Source organism: Toxotes jaculatrix, chromosome 16 (assembly GCF_017976425.1).
Source record: "Toxotes jaculatrix isolate fToxJac2 chromosome 16, fToxJac2.pri, whole genome shotgun sequence".
Taxonomy (NCBI): Eukaryota; Metazoa; Chordata; class Actinopteri; family Toxotidae; genus Toxotes; species Toxotes jaculatrix.
Genome location: NC_054409.1, coordinates 12,026,478 through 12,053,078, shown reverse-complemented (window position 1 = coordinate 12,053,078; position 26,601 = coordinate 12,026,478). Strand labels below are relative to the sequence as shown.

Below are 26,601 nucleotides of genomic sequence, written 5' to 3'. Positions count from 1 at the left end.
TCCTTATCAGGTTACAAATGAGGGCATGGACAGATATGCTATGAGATTAGCTTATTAGGAAATGGTCAGTGGCTCCTTGGGCTAAATTTGGACGACCTGCGGTGCACAACGCTTATCAGATGTTGGAGCGAGGCCGGTACATTTGGACATGATTTATAGTCCTGTGTCAGCAGTTGTGGAATGGTAAACAAATTTGCATGTGTGATGCAGAGCCATTTTCAGTACAACCTCGAGGCAGCGCCCTCTGTCACGAGACAAGACACAAGACACCTTTGAAATGTGGTTACCTAATTACTTAAACTATCTTTGCACTCATGCATTGCAGTCATGTTTGTTTCATATCAGCGAACTTGATTGGCGTTTTGATCTCAGCTGCTTTAGATCTTCTCTTGAAAGCCACTAGAAAAGTCACGTCTTACCTCAATGCATTTGTCACACAGTTCACCTGTGTATCACTGATCTACTGACCAAAACAGACCAAATCTAATACACATTTACACCAACTTTAAATAGGTTAATGCTAATGCAACCCTGGTTATGCTTAAAAGCTATGAATATAGATAAATGCGGACCAGTATCAGAAGGACTAGGGTGGCAGGAGTCCGAGGCTTGAATACCAGTAAGGAGGCTCAACTCGAGGATGAATCTGCACTGAATCTCCAAATCCCCAGTTATGAGCACAGTTGTGATCCCACAATAATCCATGTTGACCCAACATCCAGCACAGGTTTTTCCAAGGTTCCTGCACCAACGTGTCACTTTTAGCAAAAGCCTGAAGTATCCCTTTAGCAGGCTGCAGATAAGTAATTGCGAGAAACACACAGTAATGATGTGAAAAGCCCCAGAGGAGCAAACTTAGGAAACAAAAGGATCACCACAAGGATTTTTCTCTACATCCGTCTTTCCTGTCTTCGGTGATTGATCTTCCTCTGGCCCGAAAACAGTGATTAGGGCACTTTCATCAAGTTGTGTCTGTCCTTGACGACGCTTTCTCTTCTCCCCTCATCTCTCCGTCGCCTTCACTCATCAATTACAACGTTGTTTAATGAGCTTGCAAGTACAGCATGTTCTCCATCCGCCCCTCATCCTCACACCAGCCTCGGTGTTGCTCTCTTTCCCTTTGACACTTCATCTGTACTCTTTGTCCTCTTGCCCCTTGCTGTCTCACACCCGTCTGAAGCTCTGTACCAATCAGACTCTCCATCTTTTCCCCTCTGACATTTGTCATCTATTATCGTTCTGTTCCTCTATTGAAATGTCTCACTCTGCCTGAGCCTCTACTTCTGACAGTAACATAATTCTAGTGTTATATAGTCTGTGAAATACACATACATGAGCTATTGATGCATCACAGACCTCAGGTAACCCTGTATAAAATGGCACTTGCATTTAGTTTAGCTTAGTGAAGCTGATCAACATCACTGCTAAAATAAAACCAACTAATATTCAAGACTGTTTGTCCACTAAAACAGCTAAATTCTTGTTAGTAACATCGTAATACCAAGATCTTACTAACAAATAAACTGGTGAAACATAAGCTCTATGTAACGTCTCTGTTGGGGGTAATTTATGTGGTAATCTCTCTGAGACTTTTAATTTTCTTTGGTTTTAAGCTCCCATTTTGTCTGCATCTTTGGTGTTAAGCTCTCACAGCTTTGTTTGTTTTATGTCTCAAAAAAGGAAACAAACTGCTTTAAGACTTTTCTGTATAAAAAAAACATATTGACTGTTTTTAAGAAAAGTACCTGTGGAAGAAAAAGGCTTTATACTGTAGATGCTGTTACTTAAGCCTCAGGCTAGATGACAGAATGAGTGACAGTTGTGTGGGTTTGAACTTTGAGCCACTGAGGGGGAGGAGGGCGTGACTAACAGTACACTTATTGTACAACAGTGAAAAGTTACATATTTTGTTGAGGTTGACACTGAAAGTACTGTTCAAAGTATTAACAACTTTATTATAGGAACCAAAGAACAGACCATGAAAAACAGAAGCAGACAGCGGGAATATATGCAGGATTCGAAATAGTGTGTGAAGTCAAGTCAAGTCAAGCAGGTTCAAAATAGTGTGTGTGCACTGTACTGTATCTGTCTTGTCTTTACTGTGTTTTAACAGTTGTGTATACCACCAATTGTTCCCTGTGAAACGTTGTTTCGACTCACTGTATATGGCTGAAACGACAATAAAACCTGCTTGACTTGACTTGTCTTGATTTTGCCTTGGTTTAGCGTGTTAGCATTCGCTTAGTTGTTAGTGTTAGTATGCTAATATTTCCTAATTAGCACAAAACAGAGAACAGCAAAGGCTGTTGGGAATTGTAACAGCTAGTGAATACAATCACGGCTACAACTAATGGTTATGAATTATTAATCTGTCAGCAGACATCTTCAAAATTGCTTGTTTTATTTGATCAACAGTTGAAAATCCAAAGATAAAAAATTTACAATGATATAAAACAGAGAAGCTCTCAAATCCTCACATCTGAGAAGCTGCAATGAACAAATGTTTGGCATTTTTGCTTGATAAATAATGTGTTGTTGTAAATAAATTGTTAATGTCACAAAAGCATTTTAAGCTCGAGTGCGCCTATAAAAAAAGCTGGAAAAAAAGGCTGTGATTTCTCCTTGGAGTGAATTATATGACAAAGGACATGGAAACCTGCTTAAATAGAGTGCAGGCCTTGTGTGACGCAGCATGAATGATGTTGAATCTCTTTCAGCTGATAATTAAACAGAAGAATAAAAACCAGTAGGAGATGATTCTGGCCATTATCTTAGATGGGATTTTTGTTGTTTGTCCTCTGTGTGTGTTTTATCATTCACTTGCTGTAAACCTGCTTGAGATATGGAAGTTTGAAATGTCTTTCTGAAAGCCCAAAGTTTAGCACAGATAATAAAGAGGGAAAGAAAAGAATGATTATTCATTCCTGGGTGCATTATTGCTGCATGATAAAAAGGAGAGAAATAACACTGGAAGAAATAAATAGAGACGGAAGGGAGACGAGAGCACTGAGAGTGAGATAGAGTCCATTAGCAGCTATTAATTACCTCTGATTGGTATTCACAGACTAGCTGCTTCTGAGCCTCAGAGAGATCAATTCTCTACGCTGGACCCCAGTCAGCACACACACACACACACACATACTCCACTCACACACTTGCTTGTTTCTTCGGCCTCTCTTATTTTAAGTCTTACTCACTCCTTTGCACACAAATTCTGCCTCTCCAGCCTGTGACAAGGGCCCAATGTCTCTACACGAGTGTTAACATTTGTTCCAGCATATTTACGACGTGTCAAATGTGATACCAACATGAGCTCACTGCAGCACTGAAATGACACATGCAAGCTGGGTAACATTAGGACGACATGTCTTGTTGTTTGTACAAACAAATCGTTGTCCTTTATGTGTCACTTTGCTGTTTGCTTTAGGTTAAGTGCCTGCCAGGCGGAGGGATAGTCAATTTGGCATTCAATGCAAGGTTTCATACTCTGCAAGTTGTTTGCATCATTAAAAAGCGCTGTTGTCCCTTTGATATGAAGCTCCTTTTAATTGCCGTTCTCTGCTCCTGACCTTGTCTAGGATGTGCATTATCAAACATGGTTTATATTTTCATAGTAGGAGTTCTTGTGTACGGTGGAATGAGCTGAATTGTCACTGCAAGTAATCTGACTAGTGGGCACCTGGACACAGCTTCTGATGCTATGTCTTGTCCTCATTCATGCTCACCATGCTGGTGTGCCAAAACAACACTTCAGCTTTTTGCCGTTTAAATTGATCTGATCTGAAGGGATAGACTTAAAATTTGGTCACCTTCTGTGCCACTGTAAAGCTAGACTTTGATGAAGATTTGTTTTTTTATTCGCTTTAATGCAAACCTGTCCACACACACACACGCTCAGTATGGGTCAGAAAGTCTGAGGCAATTTCTTTGTGACCTTTTACCAGACTACTGCAGATAAACAGGTGAGTAAAGGTCCAGGATTTGCCTGTTGCCCCCCCCGCCCAAAAAAATGGAGCATAGGGTGTGTGTGCGCGTGCGTGCATGCGTGTGTGTGGGGGGGGATGTATGATACAGATTAGTGGACTGAAACTGCAGAGGCTTTTTCTCAACAAAACTGTGCTGAAATCCATAGAAGCAGGTGAGAATAGATGAAGAACATTCCTAAGTGGCTGTTGATAAATGTGAGTTATATACTTCTTTTTTCACCATTATCTTTCCTCAGTGAATCCTATTACTTTTACTAAAGCAACGACCCAGTTGGCCTACAAAAAATCAATTGTCTCATCTTATGAATTCTGCAAGCCACATTTGAACATTTTCAGCGTTGGATGCTAATCAATTTCCTGAATTGAGTAAAGAAAGCATTTGTCTTACTTAAATGACCTGAGCAGTCAGTGTGTGGCCACACAGTTGGATTTAAAACTTAGAGATTTGAGAACTGACTGGAGCAGAACTTGACTTGAGGGATTCTTAAGACTGGATTTTATTGCCATGGATGGATTATGAGACAGTGGACCCCTGGACACACAGACATCTAAAAGGCCCCCCACCCTTTTACACTGAAGGAAGACACGCACACCAAAGGAGACACAGAACGAACACTGTCGAGTTGTTTGTAGTTGTTTAATGTCACTCTATGATCATTTTGCATTTCTTTGTAGATATTTTGTGTGTATGTCATTGTTTTGTTCATCTTTTCATGGTCCTTTTTTATACTTTTTTACTTTTTTATTTTTATTTGTATCTCTTTTTGTGCTGAAACTGAAAATCTTGAATGTAAAACTCTCATACAGCACTTCTAGACCTTTTCTTTTGAGCATCCATCTGCAGTGAGGGCTTAGGAGAATAGAGAAGGAGAGAGAGAGAGGATTAAAAGTGTGGCCGCAGGCTGACATATGCTTAACGCATGATTATGCTTTATTTATTACAGCAATTCAACTTTGCAAAGCCTTTAGTTGATTTCAGTTATTTGAATGTTATATATTAACAACATATGATAGTAGGGAACTCATCAATCCAGAACTAGGCTACTTCATTACAAATGGTTGCTATAGCTGAATATGTACAGTAGCAATGGAAGTGACTGTTCACTGGTAGTGCAGTCCATGTATGGATTAACACAGGATTTAGATGCAGTTCCATTACCTCTTATGTCTCTAACAACAGTGTGCTGCACATCTCTATAAGAAGACAAAGAGCCAAAGTGGCACATTTTTTAATCAATTAATTTTATCTGCAGGTGAAATAAAGTGCAGCATGCTGGGTGGATCTGTGCTCGGTAGGCCCTGCTAGGCAGTAATACATCCATGACAATATGTCTTCCCCATGCGGTGTAGGTTTTCAGCTCCACCTCCAATTGTACATTGAATCTCCATCGTCTCCAATCTGTCATGAAAGCAGTGTGTGGAAAACTTAAAGAGGCTGAGTAAAGAAATGAGAATTAAACAACTGTGAGCATTTTTTTTTTTTTGGTCAAGAATCTCCCCCTGTCGTCTTTTCATAGTTAGCTTTTCATCCTCAGGAATGAGTTATAGACAGCAATAATAGGCTGTCACGGACAAAGAAAGTGTGGCAGCAAGGATATGCTGATATGAGAGGGACAGGGAAAAATGAATCCTCTGAGAATAAAATGCCTTTCAGTCTTTTTTGTACGGTATCCCTGTGTCTTGTCATAACTGGAACTGTTACTAATCAGAGTTTTTCGCTGCCAGGCAGGTTTTCATCCCTTGGAATCAATTAAGGCTTGTGTCCATCCTGTGCTACTTTTCAAGCTAGCAGTGCTCCACAGAAGCTTTGGGAAGCATTTGTCCCCTGTCCTGCTTTTGCTGTGTGACTAGTACAAAAAAAAAAAACAGTTTGAACTCTGGTGTTCTTTAACAAAAATGGTGTGTGAGCATTTCCATAAAAAAAATGTGTTCCTGCCGTGCTGGGTGTTGAAGATGTGCTATCAGCAAGCACTTCTACTCTATTGTAAATAAAGAGAAAAAGAAATTGTTGCTTTGAAGAGAGGTCTGTGGTGGGCAGGCAGCTTTAACATAGCAGAAAATTAGCCAGCGTGCTCTCACAAGGGCTTGCGGAAAATGATGAGATTTAAGAGAGCGAGGGAGGGTGGGAGAGGGGGGGCTGGGAGATGGAGAGAAAGCAGATGAATGAGGGGAGCGGGAAGAGAAAGAGCCGGGGTCGGAGAGAACAAGGAAGAGAAAGCCAAGGATGTGGACAGGTATAGAAGGACGGAACAAACACAGAGAGTGAAAGGAAAGAGAGAGAGTGTGAGGGAGAAAAAGATGAAGATGCTTACTGACTTTGGTGACAGACGAACAGAGAGATGAATTGATGCGACGTCAAGTGAATGCAAAGAAAGTGGGAGAAGAGGAGGAGGGGGGAGTCAGATCACTGTGTATGTTAACAGCCTAATCATGAAGACAAAGAACTGCTGTAGCTACTCTGAAGGCTTCATCCTACTAATGCGGCAGGAGCAGAGGCAATCTTGCACCTGTGTGCAACCTTTGAGAGTGTGTGTGAGTGTGTGAAGGAGAGAAAGTGCGTTACCGTGGCTGCGAGGCTAAGTGTGTAGCTTTCTTCCCCTTATCAGTGACATGCTCATTGATTACCATGATGACTGCTGTTCGATTGGTCGCCAGTGATGAATGAGCCCGAACCCCTTATTTCCCCTCAGACTCTCTCACACGCTCGCACACACACACACACACACATACACACACTTTAGGATCAGTACATGATTCTGTTTTGCTGTCTTCCAATCTAAAAATGACCCAGCAAGAGAAGCACAACAAAGTGAGTTTTTATTTATTTATTTATTTTTATTTTCTGTGTGTGTGTGTGTGTGTGTGTGTCTGTGTGTGATGCACTTCCAAGGTTCCCTCACCCCCATTTGAGCCATTTTCCTGCAGCTGAAATTGCCTAGTTTTCCACATGGCTGCACAGCTCCACAGCACTGAGTGAGTTAGTGGAGGCAGTTGGCCACTCTGCAAGAGTAGACTGACAGAATTTGGCTAATAAACTAAAGTAAAATAAAAGAACGTAAGTGCACACTAATCTGTTTCTCCTGGCTTTGTCAATCTTCTGGACTTCCATACTCAAAAAACAAAGTGAAATGTCTGCATATCAAGTGCATGTTGGTACTCCAGAATGCTAAAAAAAATTTGCTAAAAATGTTTCCTGAATACCTTCTTTGAAATCAAACGGATTATAGCCTTGTTTGCTTTGAAGGAATTGTTACATCCCTTGCTCTTTATTGAACACTGAGGAACACAAAATGACCAAATGAATCTGCTTATCCTCTGGAAATTACCAGTTTTACACTCAAGAAGTTTGAGAAGATTATTTTGCATTTAAAAGGCAGACTGATCATTATGATGTTCAGTAATGAAAACACAGAGAATAGGGCCCGTAAAAAAGAGTACTGACTGAAGTCACAACATATCTGTTGAACATTGCAGTAATATGTTTTTGTTATCTGTCATGAGTCATCATGTAAAGCAGTCTGGACCAGCCTGTGTGCTTGGCGTACTGCTGAGGCTCAGATGTGGAGGAATGAGCTGAACTGTGGTCTGTTTTGTTTCTCCTCTGCTGTTGCGTGACTCCTCTGTTTGTGTGGCTCACTCAGGACAAACACATCATAATCTAATCTTATCCATATTAATTTGTCCGCAGCCAACTTTGTTGTTGTTGGGTTTTTTTTCCTGTTTATAGTTTTGCTCCTGAGAAGAGGAGTGGGCGTCTTTTGTATCTGTTTAACGAACAGTGAAGAGTGTCCATGCTTACATGTTGTGGCTTCTCAGGCATGCTAACTATTTTCCTGATAGCATCACAAATTAGCATTTGTTTTTATTTTTGTTTGTTTTTATCGTTATCTATCGAAGCTTCTGACAGCCCTCGGGGGTTAGTAGTGCTCGAGCCGTTAGAGAAAAAAAAGCTTATGGAAGGAAAAGTTCAAATTCTGGTTTAAAATTATAAGATGTTCTTAACTCCTGACTCCGACAGAGAGGCCCTGGAGCAAGGCACTTAACACACAACTGCTTTTGAACATTTACTAAGAAAGGAAAATTGAGTTGTAGCAGGATTTTGTCAGATGTTCCACTTAAGATCTTCACGAAATCATTTTTCAGCGAAGTGAGATCCAGAATCCTCTGCTACAGTGATGCAGGGCAGCGTTATCACTCTGCATAGATAATGACTGTTTCTTACCTTTTTTCCATCATTTATTTTTTGCAATGCTTTGCAACTTTAGAAACAAAAACAGGGTGAGAAAAAGAAGTGACATGAGAATTCAGTATATGCAACAAACCACATACTTGTCCATCAATAAACATCAGCAATAGGGGCTATAATGTGTGTGTTTCAGTCATGGCAATCACTGACATATGTAACTGACCATTTCTAGAAAAAAAGTACAGCTCGTGCAGAAGGGCGACGCTGTGTTTGCAGGTCTTTTTCGCTGTGCCGTTGATGCCTTCATTTTTGGTCAATTGAAATAATTATTTCTAACTATTGCTACCTGCGGTGGTAATAACGCGCAAATTTTGGTGGGTTGAATTGCCTATGAAACAGCAAACATATTTCAAAGCAACAACAAAACATTGCCACATCACTGTTGAGAAGCAACATTTCATCAGATGAGGGATGAAAACCCAATCGAGCGCACCCCGGTTCACCTCTGCCTACACCCACAGTAAATGGTAATCGGCCCAAATGATCGCAGTGAAAAACCCAGTTTAAACAAAGTGATTTGGCCGTGCCCACTCAAGGTCACAGACAGACACACACTGACGTTGTATTGTGATAAATTACAAACAAATTGTCCTCTGGTTTAGAGAAGTGTACGCCGACAAACACGTCCAGATTCTTATGTTTACCAAACTCAGCGTAGAGGGAGAGGGGGGAGAATGAGGCCAAAAAACACAATTAATCCAGAGCAGTTCTCTTCGGTACGCTGTGTGAAGCAATTAATCACACAGTGTAAGTGGTGAGTGTGTGTGAAGTAAGCCGAGCCAGCCAGCAAAAGGCCCTAACACCCTCTTTTATAATTTCCGTTCACCTCCCATTTATTTTTTTCTTCCGTTTTGATTGGTCTCAGTGCTCGCAGATCCACTTACAACCTCAGCAGTTGCGACCTTGCTGAGGTTATAAGTGGATCGCTCAACTCCTGACTCAAAGCCAGTTGTTGTATAACAGCGGATAAACTGCTTCTACAATAAATGATATTTGATTTAAACACAAACCAACGCACACACACACACACACACACAAACACACACCCACACACACACACAAGCAGACAGCTGGGCACTGAGGCGACTCATGGTCCAGTCAGCATCAGTCAGCATCATCTTTCCTTGTACAACCACTGAGTACACACTTGCACTCACACACATGCACATACACACACATACTTGCACACACAGTATGCTGGGTCCTTGCTGCATGGTCAAGATATATATAGTATTGCGACTGTTTGACATTGACTTGTCCTCACCTGTGCACGGCCCTGGAGTTACACTAATGCATGTGCATGCACACGCTTTCAAACACACGCACATGCAAAAGAATACATGTTTTCTAGCACACCGCACAACAATTGGAATTCAAACGGTGATCGCTGGTGTCTACTGCACTCTGCCAAGGGAGTGACACAGACACAGACACACACTTACACTCTCTCACACTCACAAACACACACACACACACATAATATCATCATTCAGGAGGCAGCTAGCCTGTTCCGAGCTTTAACCTGTCCTTGTCTTTTCTGTTTGGAGTCAGCAGGATTGTCAACACCACATTCACACACACACACACACACACAGTCAGACTCAGATGTAATTCATACATACTTAAATACATACAGTACAGCGTCTGACGTAGCTGCCAAATTCACCACTTTGAATGTGTAGACTCATCCAGACACTGGTATCTGTTGCCACTATTTAAATTGATATGTTCCTATTAATATATGATCAATCACTATCATTTTCCATGAGTGAGCAGTCGTGTTCTGACTCAGTCTGACTGAAAAGAAGAGGTTGGGTTAAAGTCAGTTTCCCGTTTTCACATCCTTTGTACTGTTCTTTTTATCCCTGCCTGTTGTCATCACCAGCATGTAGCCTCTTTAATAAGCCAGCCTCAGTCAGGTAGGGGTTGTGTTAACACATTATTGGCAGGAGTTTCAGTGATACAGACTTCTCATACAGTCATAAAAGAAATAAGAAATGACAGTTTTTTTCTTTTTTTTTTTTGAGGCTTGTATTTTTTCCATGCATTAAAGAAACATCCAAGTGGTTTTACATTTAGCAGCAACATGTAAAACCACCAGTATGGTGACTCCTGATGGTATTATCATAACAATAAATAACCAAGAAACCGATATTCTGTGTGGGAATTAAATGAAGCAAAGCTTTTTAACCCAGGTATAATTTTAGTTTCATTGTTGTCAGCATTGCGTATTGCATTGTCATTTTACAGTAAAGGCTTCTCAGATTCTCAGAAAGAATGTCCCGGTGACAGACCAGTACTGTGAAGACAGTACTGACATTATGCACACCCAGCTCACGTTATGAGACATCGCTGTGTTAGCCTAAACAAGACAACACTAGCATTTGTGAATGTTGTGTATGGAGCAGAATCACAAAAGATGCCAGCTGTTGCAGTTCACAGACCCCAACGATATGAACATTTTTACAGTGTTTTGTCAATATAAAGTTAATAACTGAAATGTACTCGCCCTGAACTCTGTAACTTAGTTTGATTAATATTTAACCTTATTTTAACAGATGCATCGATTACACACAATGGCTAAAAGTGTTTTTCTGGATGGATAATGAGCTGGAAGTGAAGTGAAACAAAATATCGTTATACTTAAAAAAGAGTGAAGCACAGCTGAGCTGTAGTTCCTCAGCAAAAATGTGTTTGTAGTTGGCTTTTGTTGGGGTTTTGCTAAATAGTCGGAAGAGGATTTCTTCAGTTCCTTGAGAGCTGATCAGTACTCTTTTGTGTCCGGGTTGGCAGGACATTGCTTAGATGGTTGCTTAGTTGTTCTGCATGGTTCTTAGGGTGTTTTGTTTCCATGTGGTTGTGAATTTTCTTAAAGTCTCTTAATTTTGGTCAAAAATTTCAGTGACTCTTGAAGGAAGCTTCTAAGCTTAAAGAATGAAAGGATGCAGGACCGAGTCATTAGTCATAACTCAAAACATGGAGCGTTTTTGAGACTTAAAGTGGAAGGAGGTGATGTAAAATGCATGTCAGAATGGTGGAAATCGTGGGATACCAGTCAAAAATGTTTTGATGCTGATGTTTAGAAAACCACTGCTTCACAGAGAGGTTAATATCGCTGATGACTTCACCCGCTCTAGCTGTGACAGATATCAAAAGACTTTGAGCTAAAAGCTTAAAAGCTTGATTTTAAACCAATGAAGTTCAAAGTATGTTGACCCGTTTAAAGTCTGAATGAAATTAAAAGTGTGACACATTTGTAAGACTTCAAGCAAGAGTGGGTTTGAGCTTTCCTCAAAACTTTTTTTCCCCATTTTCCTCTACGGAGAAAAACAGTTACTGATTCGCTGTCTAAAAAAATTAGACAGCGGATCAGTAATAACTGGATGTATTTTATGTGCACGGTGCTAAATCTGTGGGAGGTGTAGTCCAATAAAAAGCGGCAGTATAAAGAAATATTAAATGTGGAAGATAGCTGTGTGTGTGATGTCCAGCAAGCTTTTAAATGGTGATGATAATAACGATAATGATAATAATAACGATAATATAATCCAGCCAGCTGTAAGGACTGTGACTGTCAGGTGTGTAATGGAAAAATGATTCTGTATTCATATTTTCCTATCTCTCTGCCTCTCTCCGCCCCTCACCGTCTCCCCCCTTTCTTCTTCCTCTGACTGTTCCGCCTTAGCCTCCCTAACACCAATTATACTGTGTCAAATCCATGCATGTCAGTTTCCAGATCCCTAATCATCCCTTCTCTCTTTCATCTACAAATCCTTTGTTCCTCCCTCCTCCCCCCTTTTCCCTTCTCTGTAACCTTTCTTCTTCGTTCCTCACCCTACCCCACCCCTCCGTCTGCTCTGTGTACACACAGCCCATCCTCCTCATCCTCTTTCCATTTATCTGTATCACATTTACTTCTCCATCTTCCTTTGATTTTTTTTTATTTCCTATTTCAGTCTTATACCTCTGACTTTCTCTCTAGCCCCCTTTCAGAGATGAACTTTGTTGCATAAATGTGCTCACAATTTTCCATATTGGTTTTCATGTCTGAATATGCCCTCAAGTCATTTTTCAGTAGAAGTCGAAATGGCAGTCTTCCTAAGTCGGACCTTGCCGTGCTATTTTCTGTAAAAGGCGTTGTTTACCTTGATGACATGTTGGGGGTGTGCTGGGTTGCGCTAACAGCAGTAAGAGCCTGTCGTCCTCTGTTCAATCTGATGTGCTGACCAAATATCAGAGAATATGTGTGTAGTATGTTCTGGGTGTCACTTTTTTTTTTTTTTTTTTTAAATTGAGGAATAGCATCGCAAACTTAGTTCCACTAACTGTATGCACCAGCTACAGCTACTTCACAATCAAAGCCTTCCTCTCGTTTGCCAGTGAAGATTATAATGTGAAGCAGCAGCAGCATTAGCTCGCCCCAGAGGGCCCGTGAAAAAAAAACAAAGGCAGTATGGATCTTCCAGCTTGAATAGGGTTGGTCCGATGGCAAAGTAACAGCACAACATAATTATTAGCAAAGCATTGGTTTATCATCAGTGTTTTATAATGTAAAACGTGTGCATACTATCCTATAAAACCACACCTTGTTGTTTTTGTTTCTGTTTATGTATGGATTAAACAAATGAGATATATCATGTTAATTAGTAATATGTAGTAGGTAGAATAAGCTAACCTCTCCTGGCTCTTGCTTAATACTGAAGCTTAGATTGCTCATCATGAAGAGTAATACTCAGCTCGTGAAAACCCTTGTATAATGTCCTCTGTGGTTTTGCAGGGAGTTTTCTAAACAAACAAACAAACAAACAAACAAAAGAATATATATGCGTAACAAACAAACAAAGGTTATTTGAGGCACTTGGGAGGTATTTTGACTGTTCTTCTTAAAATGGGCTTCACTGGATCCCACAACTTTATTAGGGGGGAGAACCCTGTCCCTTTAAGGTAATGACATAGACACTTCAGTGGAGAGAGTGTAGCTCAGGCTGATTTTAATTATATTTTGGTTCTAAATGTAAAAACACAGTTAAAAAAATGATTTGCTGATTATTATAGCAGACGGATAAGGATTTTTATACAGTTCATAGTACATTTTATTTTGAAACTGATTCTCTTTCCAATCAGAGATAGTCCATATGATCAGTGATATGGAAGGGAAACCCATCTCCCTGTTTGAATTCCAAACAGCCATTACTTACACAGGCAGGTAAATCCAGTGATACAGATTCCATGTCTGAAAAGGGCTCGTGTCTCCCCCACCCCTGTCTGCTTCCCAGGCAGAGAAGACACATATGGGAAGGTGTGTGTGTGTGTGTGTTGTGACTGTAGTGGCAGGGGGGCAGGGCTAAGAGAGGGAGAGAGAGCTGGAGAGAGGGCGAGGGAGGTAGGGGGAGGGGTTTGTTTATTTCGGTTGTATTTTTTTTTTTTTTTTTTTTAATGGTAACTGCGCCTCCTGAGCCCACAGGGGAAAAAAGAAGCAGGGAGACAGAGAGAGAGAGAGAGAGAAAGAGAGACAGGGAGAGAGGGAGATAGAGACAGGGACAGAGATGATGGAGAACGAGGGAAGATGGTTAGCAATATGAGCGGCCGCCAAGAGACAAGAGACAAACGCGGCAAAGGAGAGAGGGATGGACGGACACACGGATGGATAGAGGCAGAGCGCGTGTCAGTCCGCCGCTCGTCGCCCAAACAATGAACGTGCTGTGGTCGCTGCCGGCAACGCATCGTCACGGCAACCGGAGCCAGAGGGGTGCGCACTGAGCGAGAATGGCAGAGAGGGGGAGGAAAGATAGACAGAGAGATGGTGTCCTCCCCCAGTAGATAGGTCCTTCCTGTGTGTGTGTGTGTATTTACATATGTTGATCATGTGTGTTTGTGTGTGGTCGGGGTGTGTTAGGGGCCAGTTGTCTGACTCTATGATCTTCTGTAACCATCTAGGTGAATACAAGAAGGATGAACTGCTGGAGGCAGCGAGGTGAGTACCAGACTCTGCATGCTCTTTGTTTTCATTTCCTGTTTCCTTTTCCTCTTCCATGTTCACCTGTTCAGTTCTTCACCTCCCTCTCATCTCTTCTTTCCTTGCTTACTTTCTTCTCTGCTCCTCTCTTGTTTCAGTTTCCTTTCCCCTCCCCTCTTGTTCTTTCTCTTCCCTTATCTCCTTGTCTCCACTTCTCATGTTTCATCTCATTTTTTATTATTTGGATTATTTTCTTTATTATTCCTTTCTTCTTTTTCTCCCTTGGTTTCTCCTATATTCCCATTTCCCACTCTTCCCTCTTCACTGGTGTCTCCTATCTCCCCTTCCTCTCTTCTCTGATCCACTTATGTTTTCTGTTTCCGGTCCTTGTTTCTTATCCTCTTCTGTCCTTTCTTGTTTTCTTGCTTCCTCTCTTCCCTCTCAGCTCCACTGGTGTTCTTCATTTCCTGTCTTTTCCTCTCTCATATTTCCCCTTGTCTTCTCTTCATGATTCTTCCTCTCCTCTTGTTTCCTGTCTTTTTTTCACCTTTCTTTTTTCTCTCATTTTCTCTTTCCTCTCTTCTCTCCCTTTCCTTTCCCTCTCTTTGTTCCTCTCTTTAGCTTTTTTCTCTTTTGTTAATTTTGTCTTTACTTTTCTTTGAATTCCATTATTTGCGGGTGCCTTCAATTTTCCTCCCAACTTGCATTCAGTCTGTCATTTTTCCGTTCCCTTCCTGTGTGTCAGAATGTTTATCACTTGTTCTTTCTTTTCCTCCATCACAGCCGCCGCACACAGACACACACACACACTCTCAGCTCCTACATTAGACAGGTGTTTCGGATCCAAAGAGCTCAGTACATGTGGGCCAGGGACACTTGTGCATTTTGGAGGCATGTTATGGTTGCAGGCAGTGCAATGTGGGCAGTGTTTTTGGGTGTGCATGTTTGTGTGTGTGTGTGCGTGTGCGTGTGTGTGTGTGTGTGTGTGTGTGTGTGTGTGTGTGTGTGTGTGTGTGTGTGTGTGTGTGTGTGTGTGAGTGTGTGTGTGTGTGTGTGTGTGTGAGTGTGTGTGTGTGTGTGTGTTTCCATCTCTTACATGTGGAAACGGCATAGCTTTCGTTTGGGATTGTGTGTGGGTGGCTGAGCTCTCAATGCCTCAACAGCCTCCCTTCCACCCCACCCCCCATCCCCCACTCCCCCACTTCCAGACAAACACACACACAGACACACACACACAAGGAAGCAGCTGGCCTAGCATCGCAGTACCCCAGTGTATTATGGGGTCAGCAGGCTGTTTAACTGTGAGCTGTGAACCCAGTGTGCCTCTCTCACAGCTGAGCCACTGACTGGCTTATCACCAATGTCATTTTTCAGAAGCACATCTTTTTCTTTTTTACTTTTTTCGGGTTGTGTTTGGTCAAATAACTCCCACGCATGGCTTATTGGATATTGTTGTTTCTCTGCTTTTTTTTTTCTTTTACCCTTTTTATTTGTGGCTGAGATCGCATCCTTGCACAGTGGTATTGAAAAAAAAAAGCAGAGCTGGTAAAATGGTTTTACGTTGTCTGAAAGACACTGAAATACTTTGCAGAGTAGAAAGGAACTGTAGAGTTTGGTGGTAATTCTCTGTGGGTTCACCACTGAGTGATATCTTTCACTTTTTATGAAGAAACTTGATCTAATCCAGATGTAAATGTTAAATACCCAGAATTGCTAACTTCATACCATTAATATGCAGCTTAAGTGATTTTGAAGGCTCTGAGATAAGATGGAAGTCTACAGCGATGAGCCACAATGTTCAAACCACTGACAGGTGAAGTGAGTATCATGGATTATCTCATCACAGTGGCACCTGTCAAGGGGTGGAATATATTAGGCAGCAAGTGAACAGTCAGTTCTTGAAGTTGATGTGTTGGAAGCAGTAAAAATGTGCAAGTGTAAGGATCTGAGTGACTTTGACAAGGGCCGCATTGTGATGGCTAGAGCTTCCCCAAAACAGCAGGTCTTGTGGGGTTTCTCCTGTATTTAGGGGTTAGTACCTACCAAAAGGGGTCCAAGGAAGGACAACAGCCCATGTGGTCCATTGCCACAGATGACCTACTGTAGCACAAAATTGCTGAAAAAGGTTAATGCTGGCTGTGATAGACAGGTGTCAGAACACAGCTCTAACCTTCTGCTTGCTTGTTTTTCCGACACATTACCGCTTTTGCCGGCGTCATTAACAGACAGCTCACTTTGTGCGTGCGCTTGTAAAATGTATATTTTAAAGGCTCATTGTTGTGGTTTGTTGTATTTCTTTGTTATGTTGCACAGTGTTAACAATGCCCCCCAGAGATATACATTTTTTAATAATCAATATCATAGGTATCAAGGTGTGATGGCTAGTTGACTCGTGGCTTGAACTAATGGTTACTTGTAGACTTGGAGAATATTTGCTCGGGGGCAGCCCTAATGAGAAGAGAGTGAAAGGGGAACAAGAAACAACGGATAATGGTGGCTGGAGAGTTGGAGAAAAACCCGGAAGCGCGAGAGGAGAGGTGGAGAGTTCAGACTGGGAGAAGGAGAGGATGTGAATATCCTTTTTGGACAGAGAGTGAAAGATAAAGAAACAAAGAGAAGGAAGGAGAGGCCCAACAACACAGAAAAAAACAAAAGTAAAAAGAGAGAAGGAGAAGAGGAGAACTTAGAAGAATAGAAGAATAATCCTTTTCTTTCCATCTGACAGCTTCTTCCTTTACGGCTGTCACAGGGATGATGCTTGGATAGGCTGCTGCCTTGGAAACACTTCCCGGTGGTCATGCAATGCCAAGGCAGCAAGCCTAAGAACCAGGAAACACAGATCAACAACATAAACAAAATCTTAACTCCTCTGTGGCTAGGCTAAATGGTCTCTCTCTATAAGACTGTTTTTAGCTTGTTGCAGTCAGGTTTACAAGAAACACACACACACACATCCCTCAATCCATCCCCCAGACATTTCTTTATGTCGGTCTGTTTGTGCAGATGAAATTTCTCATTTATTTCCCTTCAGTCTCAAGCTTCTTATCTCATTCTCCCTCATTTTCTCCCCCACACACTCCTGCTGAGGAACAGCGCTAATCCTCTATGGTGGTGGATGTTTTCTGTGTAACGTGTGTGTTTGTGTGTGTACATTTGCAGGAGTGGGAATGAGGAGAAGCTAATGGCTTTGCTCACTCCGCTCAACGTCAACTGCCATGCGAGTGACGGCCGCAAGGTAAGAGCAAAGACACACACACGCACGCACTCACCCCCACATGATCACACACACACACAGTAACAAGCTCATCACTGACATTTTCTGTATTAGTGTTACAAAACCATCCAAAGATGCTATTAGGTGTTTTTTCTTTTTTTTTATTTTGACCACAAATGTGAAGCAAATGCTGTCACTGGCAGCTGTGGGCCTTAGTTGTATCAAATAATCTGAACCCTCTCCAGCAGGCATTAGCAGCCTTTCTTGGCTGTCACTCATTAAAATGAATAGATGGAGACACAAATCCTTCAGTGAATAAATTAGCGCTCATGCTGAACAATGGCAGTGCATAGCAACATGCAGTACAGTGTTAGGCACAGGGATGGCTCTTTTACTGTCCCTGAGACAAAGAAAAAAATTGGCTGCAAATATTTAAGTGAATTTTAAGTGTTGTTTATTCTGCTTTTTCTGTTGATTATGGAATATACAAAATGTGTAAATGCTTTTATTCAGTAGACTTGTAGACACATAATATCTTTTTCAGATTCATTTGTTTTAAATAGTGAGAGGAGCAGGCAACAGTTGACAGAAAGCAGTTTTGTTCAGTGATTGATTTGCCTATTATGCTAGCCCCCGAACGCCTGGGTGTATATCTTTAGTATTTCTGTATAGCATTAATCGTTCTTGAATAAATGAGCAACTAAACGAGCATCAGTTCCAAAAAAATAAGCGTATATGTTAAGTTATTGTTTCTCAAAAGTTTAACATTCAGAGGCTGTGCACGGGGAATATGTTGGTGTGGTGCTGGGGAGTATGTGACGTCACCTTTTTCCATTTAAGTCATTCCCACTTGTAAACATGTAAAAAGAGCACAGACGAAAACACAGTAATCTTCCTTGTAACCAAAACTGTTGACAGAAAATGTTGTGTTCATATAGAAACCCATCACTTAGAATAAGATGATTGAGAAAAATGTTTTCAGGGCTTGTAATGGTTGTGGATTGGTTTCACACAAGTGGATTATTTTGCCTGAGAGTGATAAGTGATAAGCTGAAACCGCTAGTGAAGCATCACCCTGCCGGGTGTCATGCAGAGTCCACACCCTCCAGGAGAAACACTGGGCTGTGAGGCACTGTGGGCGTAGTGGCCGCAGTCTGAATCGCAGGTCACGTGACTTGCACTGGAACAAAAGAGAGTTTTTTCCATTTACAGTCGTGACAAAATACGTCTTTAAAAGGATGAATACATTACACTCAGTATCACAGTTTGAGGCATTAGATCTAATAGAAATTGAATTTGATTGAAATGAATGATCATCATGGAACACTGAGCCAAGGAAGCTGTGCCAAGGAAAGCCTGGTTAATTCATTAATTAAGAGCCACTCAAGTGTGGGTTCGTTTTCGGTGGTGTGATGTGCAAAGCTGAACATACTGAAGGAGGTTTGGTGAACTAGAAGGAGCACAATTTCCAGCTTCCTTGAGTTTCTTGTGCTGGTCACATTTATATTATGTGGAGTGTGTAACCTAATTGTTATTACCTGTGTGCCATGTTTTCTTGAACAACAGCAACATTAGTTCAGAGTTTAACAGTTTGCAGCTGCAAGTTAATTCTGGTCTCATTAGATTGCAGAGTGTAGAGGGAGACTTTAGGGTTTAAAAAAATGCTGGGCATGCTAAATGAAATGCCAGGTAACACCAAAAATACATTAGCCAACAGAGAAAAGTGCTGTATTACATCCTGTTCTCTTAATAGAAATTATTTTGTGACCGCAGCGTCCCCTGATGTGTCCTCAGGGAGTCCTGAGCCTCAGGTTGAGCTCTGCTGCGCCGCAGCAATACTTCTGGCTTGTGACTGATTAGTCCTTTGGAAGAATTACTAGAAGGAAAAACAGACTGCTCTCTAGTTTTGTGTTTTCTGTCTTTAGTCCAAGTAGTCCCTGAAGTCCTCCATACCAGTGTTTTCCAACCTGACAGAAACAAAGACTACTGCTGACCCTGTTTTTCCCTGAGAGCCAAATGCGAGTGAAGCTCCACTCTGCAGTGGCAATTCTCTCAAGCAGGTGTGGGGTCCCTCGTGAGTTCTTGTGGGTGTCTCTCGGGGCTTTACTCTTACCTATTATACTTCTCAGAGAAGAAAAGCTTCAGAAGCAGCATCAAAGTTCATCACATGAAACTGAAATTCTTCACCCAAACTAATGACATTCTTGCAGGGTGACTTACCCCGGGCCGTTGAAGTAAGCTATCAGTGAACAGGTAGTTAAATCTAGGTGATCTGATTGGTTGGAGACATTCTTTTTCTTTTCTTTTTTCTTTTTTTTTTTTTTTTTTTAGAAAGCAGAGATTGCTGTAATTTATTGGTCACGAAAGCAGAACCCACTGTATTTCACTGGTTGCTATGACAACTGCTGGGACAACCAGGGAGCCAAGGGGAGCTTTTTACTCTGTACTCTTGGTAACTGTCATATAAACGCTGTAACAGCCTTGAGGAGGCTCTTTCCTATAATTATGGGCACTTCAGTGTTGTTGATGATGCTCAGCTGCAGCTTGTATCCATCATATCACCGTCATACCCATAATTGTGAAAGAACATCCTCTGGCTATTATCTGTCCAGGTGGCCTGCCGGGGATGCGAAACCCCGAGGGAAAACTGTGTAATGTGAAGTTCTTTGGAGATGCAGGGGACAAACACAAGAGATCATCGAGAAGCGTCGAAATTTAATGGTTCATAATTAGATGAATTCAGCCGTATCCAGGATATAAAAATGGTGACATTTTCTGGGATGACCTCTCCTGCGCACATCTGTATTTGTAATGCTCTTTAATTGCTCAGACTGAAGGCAGTCATGCACAGTAGATGGAATATATTTTCATGCCAGTGCAGTTTTATCCTCGTTATGGTCTTAGAGTAATTTAATGGGGTGATGGGGATTTACTTTCCCACTGCTAACAGAAATTATTGAGTGACTTCTGCTTAATAACTATAGATATTAGGTGAAAGTGACGGTGCAACAAAAACTTTCCCACTTGTCATCACTTGTCTGCTGGAAATTTTTGAGATCACAAATAACAAGACTTCAGTGCAGAAAGTAGATAAGTAATGGTCATTATATTAGAGATCATATTAATACTATTTGATAAATATGTTTTCAAACAATTGTAAACCGATTCGCTGTTAAAAGAGATAAAAGAATCGAGAAAGATTAGAAAAAATTTAGTTAGAAATGTAAATAAAATCATGACTGTAGTACTATTAATAACTTAAAATTTAAAAATTAAGCACTGAAAATAAAGATTCAGAGGATAGGAAAAAAAAGGAAGAAATAAATGTGTCAGTTGGCCATGGGCATCTTATAGTTCAAATAAATGTTCATAAATTTGTTTGAAAATTATAGAAAAATGAAGCTGCTTTTAACCCCAGAACTTGGCTGAGAATCATCACTCTTCTTTTTACCTTACACAACATTCAGTCATTTAACTGAAGATGATTTTATCCAGAGTGACTTACAAGTGAGGGACCACACTAAAGCTTCCAACATAATAGGAGACCTTGAAGAAAGTACTGAGCACTAAATCTATTCAGTAAGACAAAGTACGAGGAGATCAGGTAAAGAAGTGCACCGAAAGTGCACAGCAAGTGATAGTAAGTCTTGTTAGAGGTGCTTTTGGAAGAAATGAGTCTTCAGGAGATGGAGAGGGATGCCCCTGCTCTGATAGCGTTTGGCAGCTTGTTCCACCATCAGGGAACCACAAATAAGAGCAGTCAAGAGCAGCCAGACCATGTCCTGTGGAGGAACGCGGTGGCCAAGAAGGAGCCAAGAAGGCGCATAAGCATAAGTATGATTAAATGGTTGCTGACCCTGAAGTCACTCTGTAGGCAAGCATTAGTGACTTTAATTTGATTTTATTTGGGCGGCCATGGGTAGTCAGTGGAGGTCAGTGTGCAGCGCGAGTGTCATGTGCCCTTTTAGGCTGATCGAAAAACGCGCCGCCGCACCTCGGACCATTTGTAAGAGTTTCTCTGTGCATGGAGGGAGACCTGCTAGAAGGGGAATGAAGTAGTCGAGGTGAGAGAGAACCACGGTCTGCACCAAGAGTTGGGTTATATAGTGCAAAGTGGCCTAGCTGGGAGACAGATGGAGTGTGGTGAGAGAAGGATAGCTGGTCATCAAACATGACACCCCAGTTCCTAATCACGGACAAAACAGAGCGTGGCAGAATCCTAATGATTGATAATAATGATGCTTCCTTTAAAATTAGACAAGAGCTGCTTCCCTCTCTTTCTGCCTCTCGGTCGCCTCCTCCTCTTTTTTCTTCTCTCTTTCATTTTAATTAGAAATGGCACAGGCTCTCCATCTCTCCCTCCTCAGCCACACTCAGTCCCACACACTAACACACACACACACTCTCTCACAAACAAACACAAAGATCTGGAGCATAAATGTCGATCGCAGCCTCCCTCTGCTTGAACACAGCACACACCGGAGAACAGAAGGGGAACAAACGAGAGAGAGAGAGCCTATTTGGCTGAAAGTATGTGGACCCCCCTGAATGGGAGCAAATCCTTGCATCCCAGATCCAAAATCTTGACGAAAAACCTTTCCAGAAGAGTGGAGGCTGTTTTAAAGCAGCATATTTGGTTTGGAATTGAGATGTTCAACAATCACACAGTATTTACGTGAAATGCATCCAGCCTTTTTCTGGAAAAGTGTTTTTTTCCCTCCACAGCTCTGATTCTAAGAAGAGCTTCTTGCTCTTACTCAGTTCTCTATAGTGCAGGCACTAGCAGTATAACAGGATCCTGTGTGTGTGTGTGTGTGTGTTCACTCAGATGATTGAGGGCCCATCAGAGTGGGATATTATTAACACAGCTGAGTGGATAGCGTTATCTAGCTGCCTCTATTGAAACCTACCGCTTACTCCCACACACACTTGCACACACATACGCTGGATGCGGACTGACATGCACATGCACACTTACTCCTGCAGACATTGCTTCCTCAGGAAAAAGGCCTGGGCTTTGTGACTGCCTACTACTTACACACACATACATGCACCACACACATTCATTTGTTTTCCCCTCTTTTTTAATTTCCAATATTCTCCTTTTATATTCTTCAGCTAGATTGACAGTAGTTGTGCTGGAAATTCAGTCTTCTGTTCAGAGAATACATTTCATGTTTTGGACTGTGTTGAGCTCCGTCTGTCGTAAATTTGTGTTTGCGTTTGTTTGTTTGTATGCGTGTGTCTGTGAATACTGTGAATATTGGATCTATATCTTACCAGTGAGAGTCATCGCACCCACTCGCGTCCTAGCTGGCACAAGCATCAAAGAAACAGACAACTCGAGAGCAAGACCGAAATTCAGATACTCAGCGAGAGAGGAAGGAGAAAGGAAAAGACTTTTCATTGAAGCTTTGTTTAAATGTTGATTGTGGTGTCAGCACCACACTGACTGACAGTGTTCATCATTCCTATCTGCTGAAAAACAAAACAAAAGTGAACTTTTCAGGAACAGGATATCGATAGTGGATATTTGACTTTATGAAAACTGGTTTTGAAAGTCTTAGAAATATTTTCTACCATTTGAAGAATGCAGTCTTATATTTCAGCTTGATGTAAATTATTGAAATTAGATGTAATGTTTGCTGTGGAACCCTGAAGCTGACAAAACACCGCAAAAGTTTATGAGACAAGTCAAAAATATAACCGATTACTTCAAAAAATCAAGTTAAAAGAAGTATAAAGAAATGAAGAAGGAGATATAAAATTCTAACTTAAGCTCATAAGAACACCAGGTTGTATTTATTAGTGATTTCCAAATCGAGTTTGAGGTCTGAGTACCGACTCCTATGTGATATTTACAGTGACGTGTTGTTGATGTTGATTAATAGAGTAAGCTGTAGACCACAATCTCACACACCAAATTTTTTATGAGTTTATTAATCCAAATACTTAAAGGTCATGGCTCAAAAATATAAAGAAAATAAGCCTAAATAATTAATATAATATGAATGAAAGTTCACCTGGGACAATGGCCGTCTTGAAAGAAGACGTCTCACGCTGTTAGATTTGTGGGAACTAAAGAAACACTCAGTTCACATGTGGTTGTCCCGTGGTTTTACAGAGCAAAGGTTCTGCCCTCAAAAACTATCTTTGACAGGTACTAACAGCAGCGTGCAGAGGGCCACGTTTAACTTAGGCGAGTCATCAAGTTACACGCAAAATTAACATTAACCACCAAAAGTGAGAAATGAGAAGCAGTAGCTGAATGCTTTCTACACAGCTTTGCTAATGATAATTAGTGACAGAGCTTAGTGAACCCATGTATCTTTCCATCTTAGTGTCTGAACTCAGAGTTACTCACTGCTGCGCCCAATTAACATTTCTCATTCACACACACTAATTATAACTGGCTGATGCGGCGGGTTGCTGCACTGTATAGTATAAATTGTATGAGTACCTCTATAATAAATAGTTCTTCTTCTTCTGGCCCATGGGTCCTCGTGAAATCACATGACTTTTTAAAAAAAAATAAATAACATTGGTTCCGCCCAGTGACCGTGTCATCGTCATTCTCATTGTTGTGTTATCAGCCTTTTTCTTGAAATAAGAAAAAACAGAAGCTTCTTGGGCTGAATTTTGTAATAGTTTTAATCCGCACACATGCTCCTAAATACGTTTTAGGGTTCTCATATATCAATTTTTCGTTGCAAATGCAAGTGAAACCTCCGCACTGCTGAGCCCTGAAATTGAAAATGCCATAAAGTAGGAAAATTGAGCTGAAATAAAAATTTAAATTTGCAAGTGATAGATAACGGAAAAGCACAAAGCTTTATATTTCTTTTTACAATTCATTGCATTTATTTAACTAACTTAATTGTTCAGTTATGTATTCAGCTATATTTTTGATATATTTTCTTGTCTTACTACATTTTGTCACTTTCAGGAATTCTTTTACAGCATTATTGTTGTCTGGGAAAGTTGCAAGCCAAGTGCTGAAATGTAACGTCGGCCATTTCCTGAGTTTTACTGTAGCATCGAACAAGGCTCTTTTCATTCCAGTGCTGTCATCTCTGTATTGAAAAATGTGCCAACTTGCCTGGAAACTCTCCCTCGATATTAAGCTCTCATTTGTAGGTCTCCCCTCTGGATCCTGATGAGTCTGCAGATCAGAATTGAGGCCATCGTGACTCTTGTCTTGGAGGGAGTTCACTCATGTTTACAAATGCAGGCAAAAGTGGGCAAGGTCGTAACAACGGCTGTGAATTCTGCTTGACAGGAGATTTTTCACAGCCGAGTCGGTGTGTTTGTAAATGTAACCTGATGCTTTGTCTGAGAGAGATTACACTTCTGCTCCTTTGAAACACAGAAAATATCCAGAGGCATTTGTTAACTGTTCAGATGGCAGATGACAAATAGGGTATGGAAAAGTTTTAATAAACTTTTGTCAGTGACAAATTTAACCTCTTGCTTCCATGTAAGCCCATGGCATGTTGTTCTCCGACGAAGATACATGTTGCTGCAGCTTGCTGGTTCACTGGTAGTTTATCATGACAAATCAGACGTCACAATCTTTGGTTCCCAAAATTAAAAAAAAACAAAAAACATCAAATTATCTACTGAAATTACAATTAATTTAAATTATTAACATTTACATATGTGTTTACACGTTTCCCAGCAAGAATCCTCGTTGCAAAAAGCAGAGCCTTTTCTGCCAAATCTTACTTTACAACCATTTGCTATAAATGAAACATTCTGTGATTGGACCATAATTAATTTGCCATAAACTCGATCTTCCCCTAATCTAAACCAGACTGTGTTGCAATGCGCAGATATTGCAGGAAGTAATTTTAAAAACATTGGCATTGGGAGTAATGCATAAAATCAGCAGCTGGGAATAAGGCTGGACATTTTTGACTTTCCATTCCTTGAGTTTTTTTAACTGAGCAGTACCTGACGACAGAGAAATAAATATAAAACTAACATGTCTGTCTGAGATTGAAAGTAAGAAGGACGTTTTCTGTTGTTTTCAAGTAGTGTTTTCCTCAAGTTGGTCTGTTTTGTGCTGCTGAGCTTTAAACTTTCCACGGAGCCCTCAGCTCCTCGGAGGAGTCAAGCTTTATAGTTGGGAGGCAGAGCAGATAGACAGGTGATGGCTGAGGCATCTGTGTGTGTGTGTTTGTGTGTATATGTGTGCATGGGGAGTGGAAGATGAGAAGGCTAGCTGTAGGTTATTCATCTTCCTAGTATATATATAAGCAAATATATTTTCAAGACAGATCTTAGTGCAAGGAAATTTGTGATGTTAGCGCTACTGACTTCATTCAGGTGATAAAACTGAAGACATCCTTTGGTCGTATTATAAAATTCAGCCCTCAGAAACAACCCAGTGGTTTATTCTAGTTTGGTTTTGACACATTAGAAAGATGCTTTCAGTCGTATTGGTCTGTAGCATAAATCCAAGACAGTGTCATCCCTCCAAACAAAGTTTTATTGAGGGGCATCATAACTGTTTAACCATTACCAAGCTCAGTATGATTATATCCATCCACACCATTGTCAGTAATGTTTTCTAGAAAATGTAGCAATCATATGAATGTGTGTTGTCTCCACCAGATTTATTTTCTATTTCTGTCAACCAGCTGATCGATTTGTAAAGAATCTCCACAGCGGTGACATTTTTTTTCCCTCACACGTGAAGATGTTTATCACCTCAAAACGTGTTTATTTGCTGATTGATGCTCAAACCAACGCTGCTTCTCTAGTTTCCTCACAGACAGTGAAAGGTGTGTATAGTTATAGTTAGATATATAGTTATTATATATAAGTTATTTTAATTCCCATGTTTAAAGACATCTCTATAATGGTAGTATGAGCAGTTTAAAGTGGCCCAAATGAAACTGGTCTTGGATTTAAGCTGAATAATCTCACCCTACTGGCAGAACATTTTTTTTGTTTCAAGACAGTCTGAGGTTAAATGATTTGGTGAGGCTGTTTTATTTGCAGTGTTGTGTGTGCTGGTGAATTCACTGATTTATGTGGATAAGTGGGAGTGTAGCAGGTCTGGAACCTGCAGGGCAAAGTCAAGAAATAACATCAGAGCTTCACACACACACACAGACACACTTTGAGGCAAACGACACCAAACAAAATGGTCCAAATGTTGCCGTTCACCCTCCCAAATAGATCATGTCTCATT

At 40.9% G+C, this 26,601-nt stretch overlaps 1 protein-coding gene across 1 annotated transcript in view; it reads left to right on the top strand.

Moving 5' to 3' along the window:
* The window catches only part of tnksa (tankyrase, TRF1-interacting ankyrin-related ADP-ribose polymerase a), a 76,542-nt gene that overhangs the window by 15,164 nt on the left and 34,777 nt on the right, over window positions 1-26,601 (top strand). Inside the window, exons 5-6 of the mRNA XM_041058713.1 lie at window positions 14,170-14,206; window positions 17,348-17,423. Coding sequence (XP_040914647.1) covers window positions 14,170-14,206; window positions 17,348-17,423 — 113 coding nt within the window. The remainder of the gene's footprint in view (window positions 1-14,169; window positions 14,207-17,347; window positions 17,424-26,601) is intronic.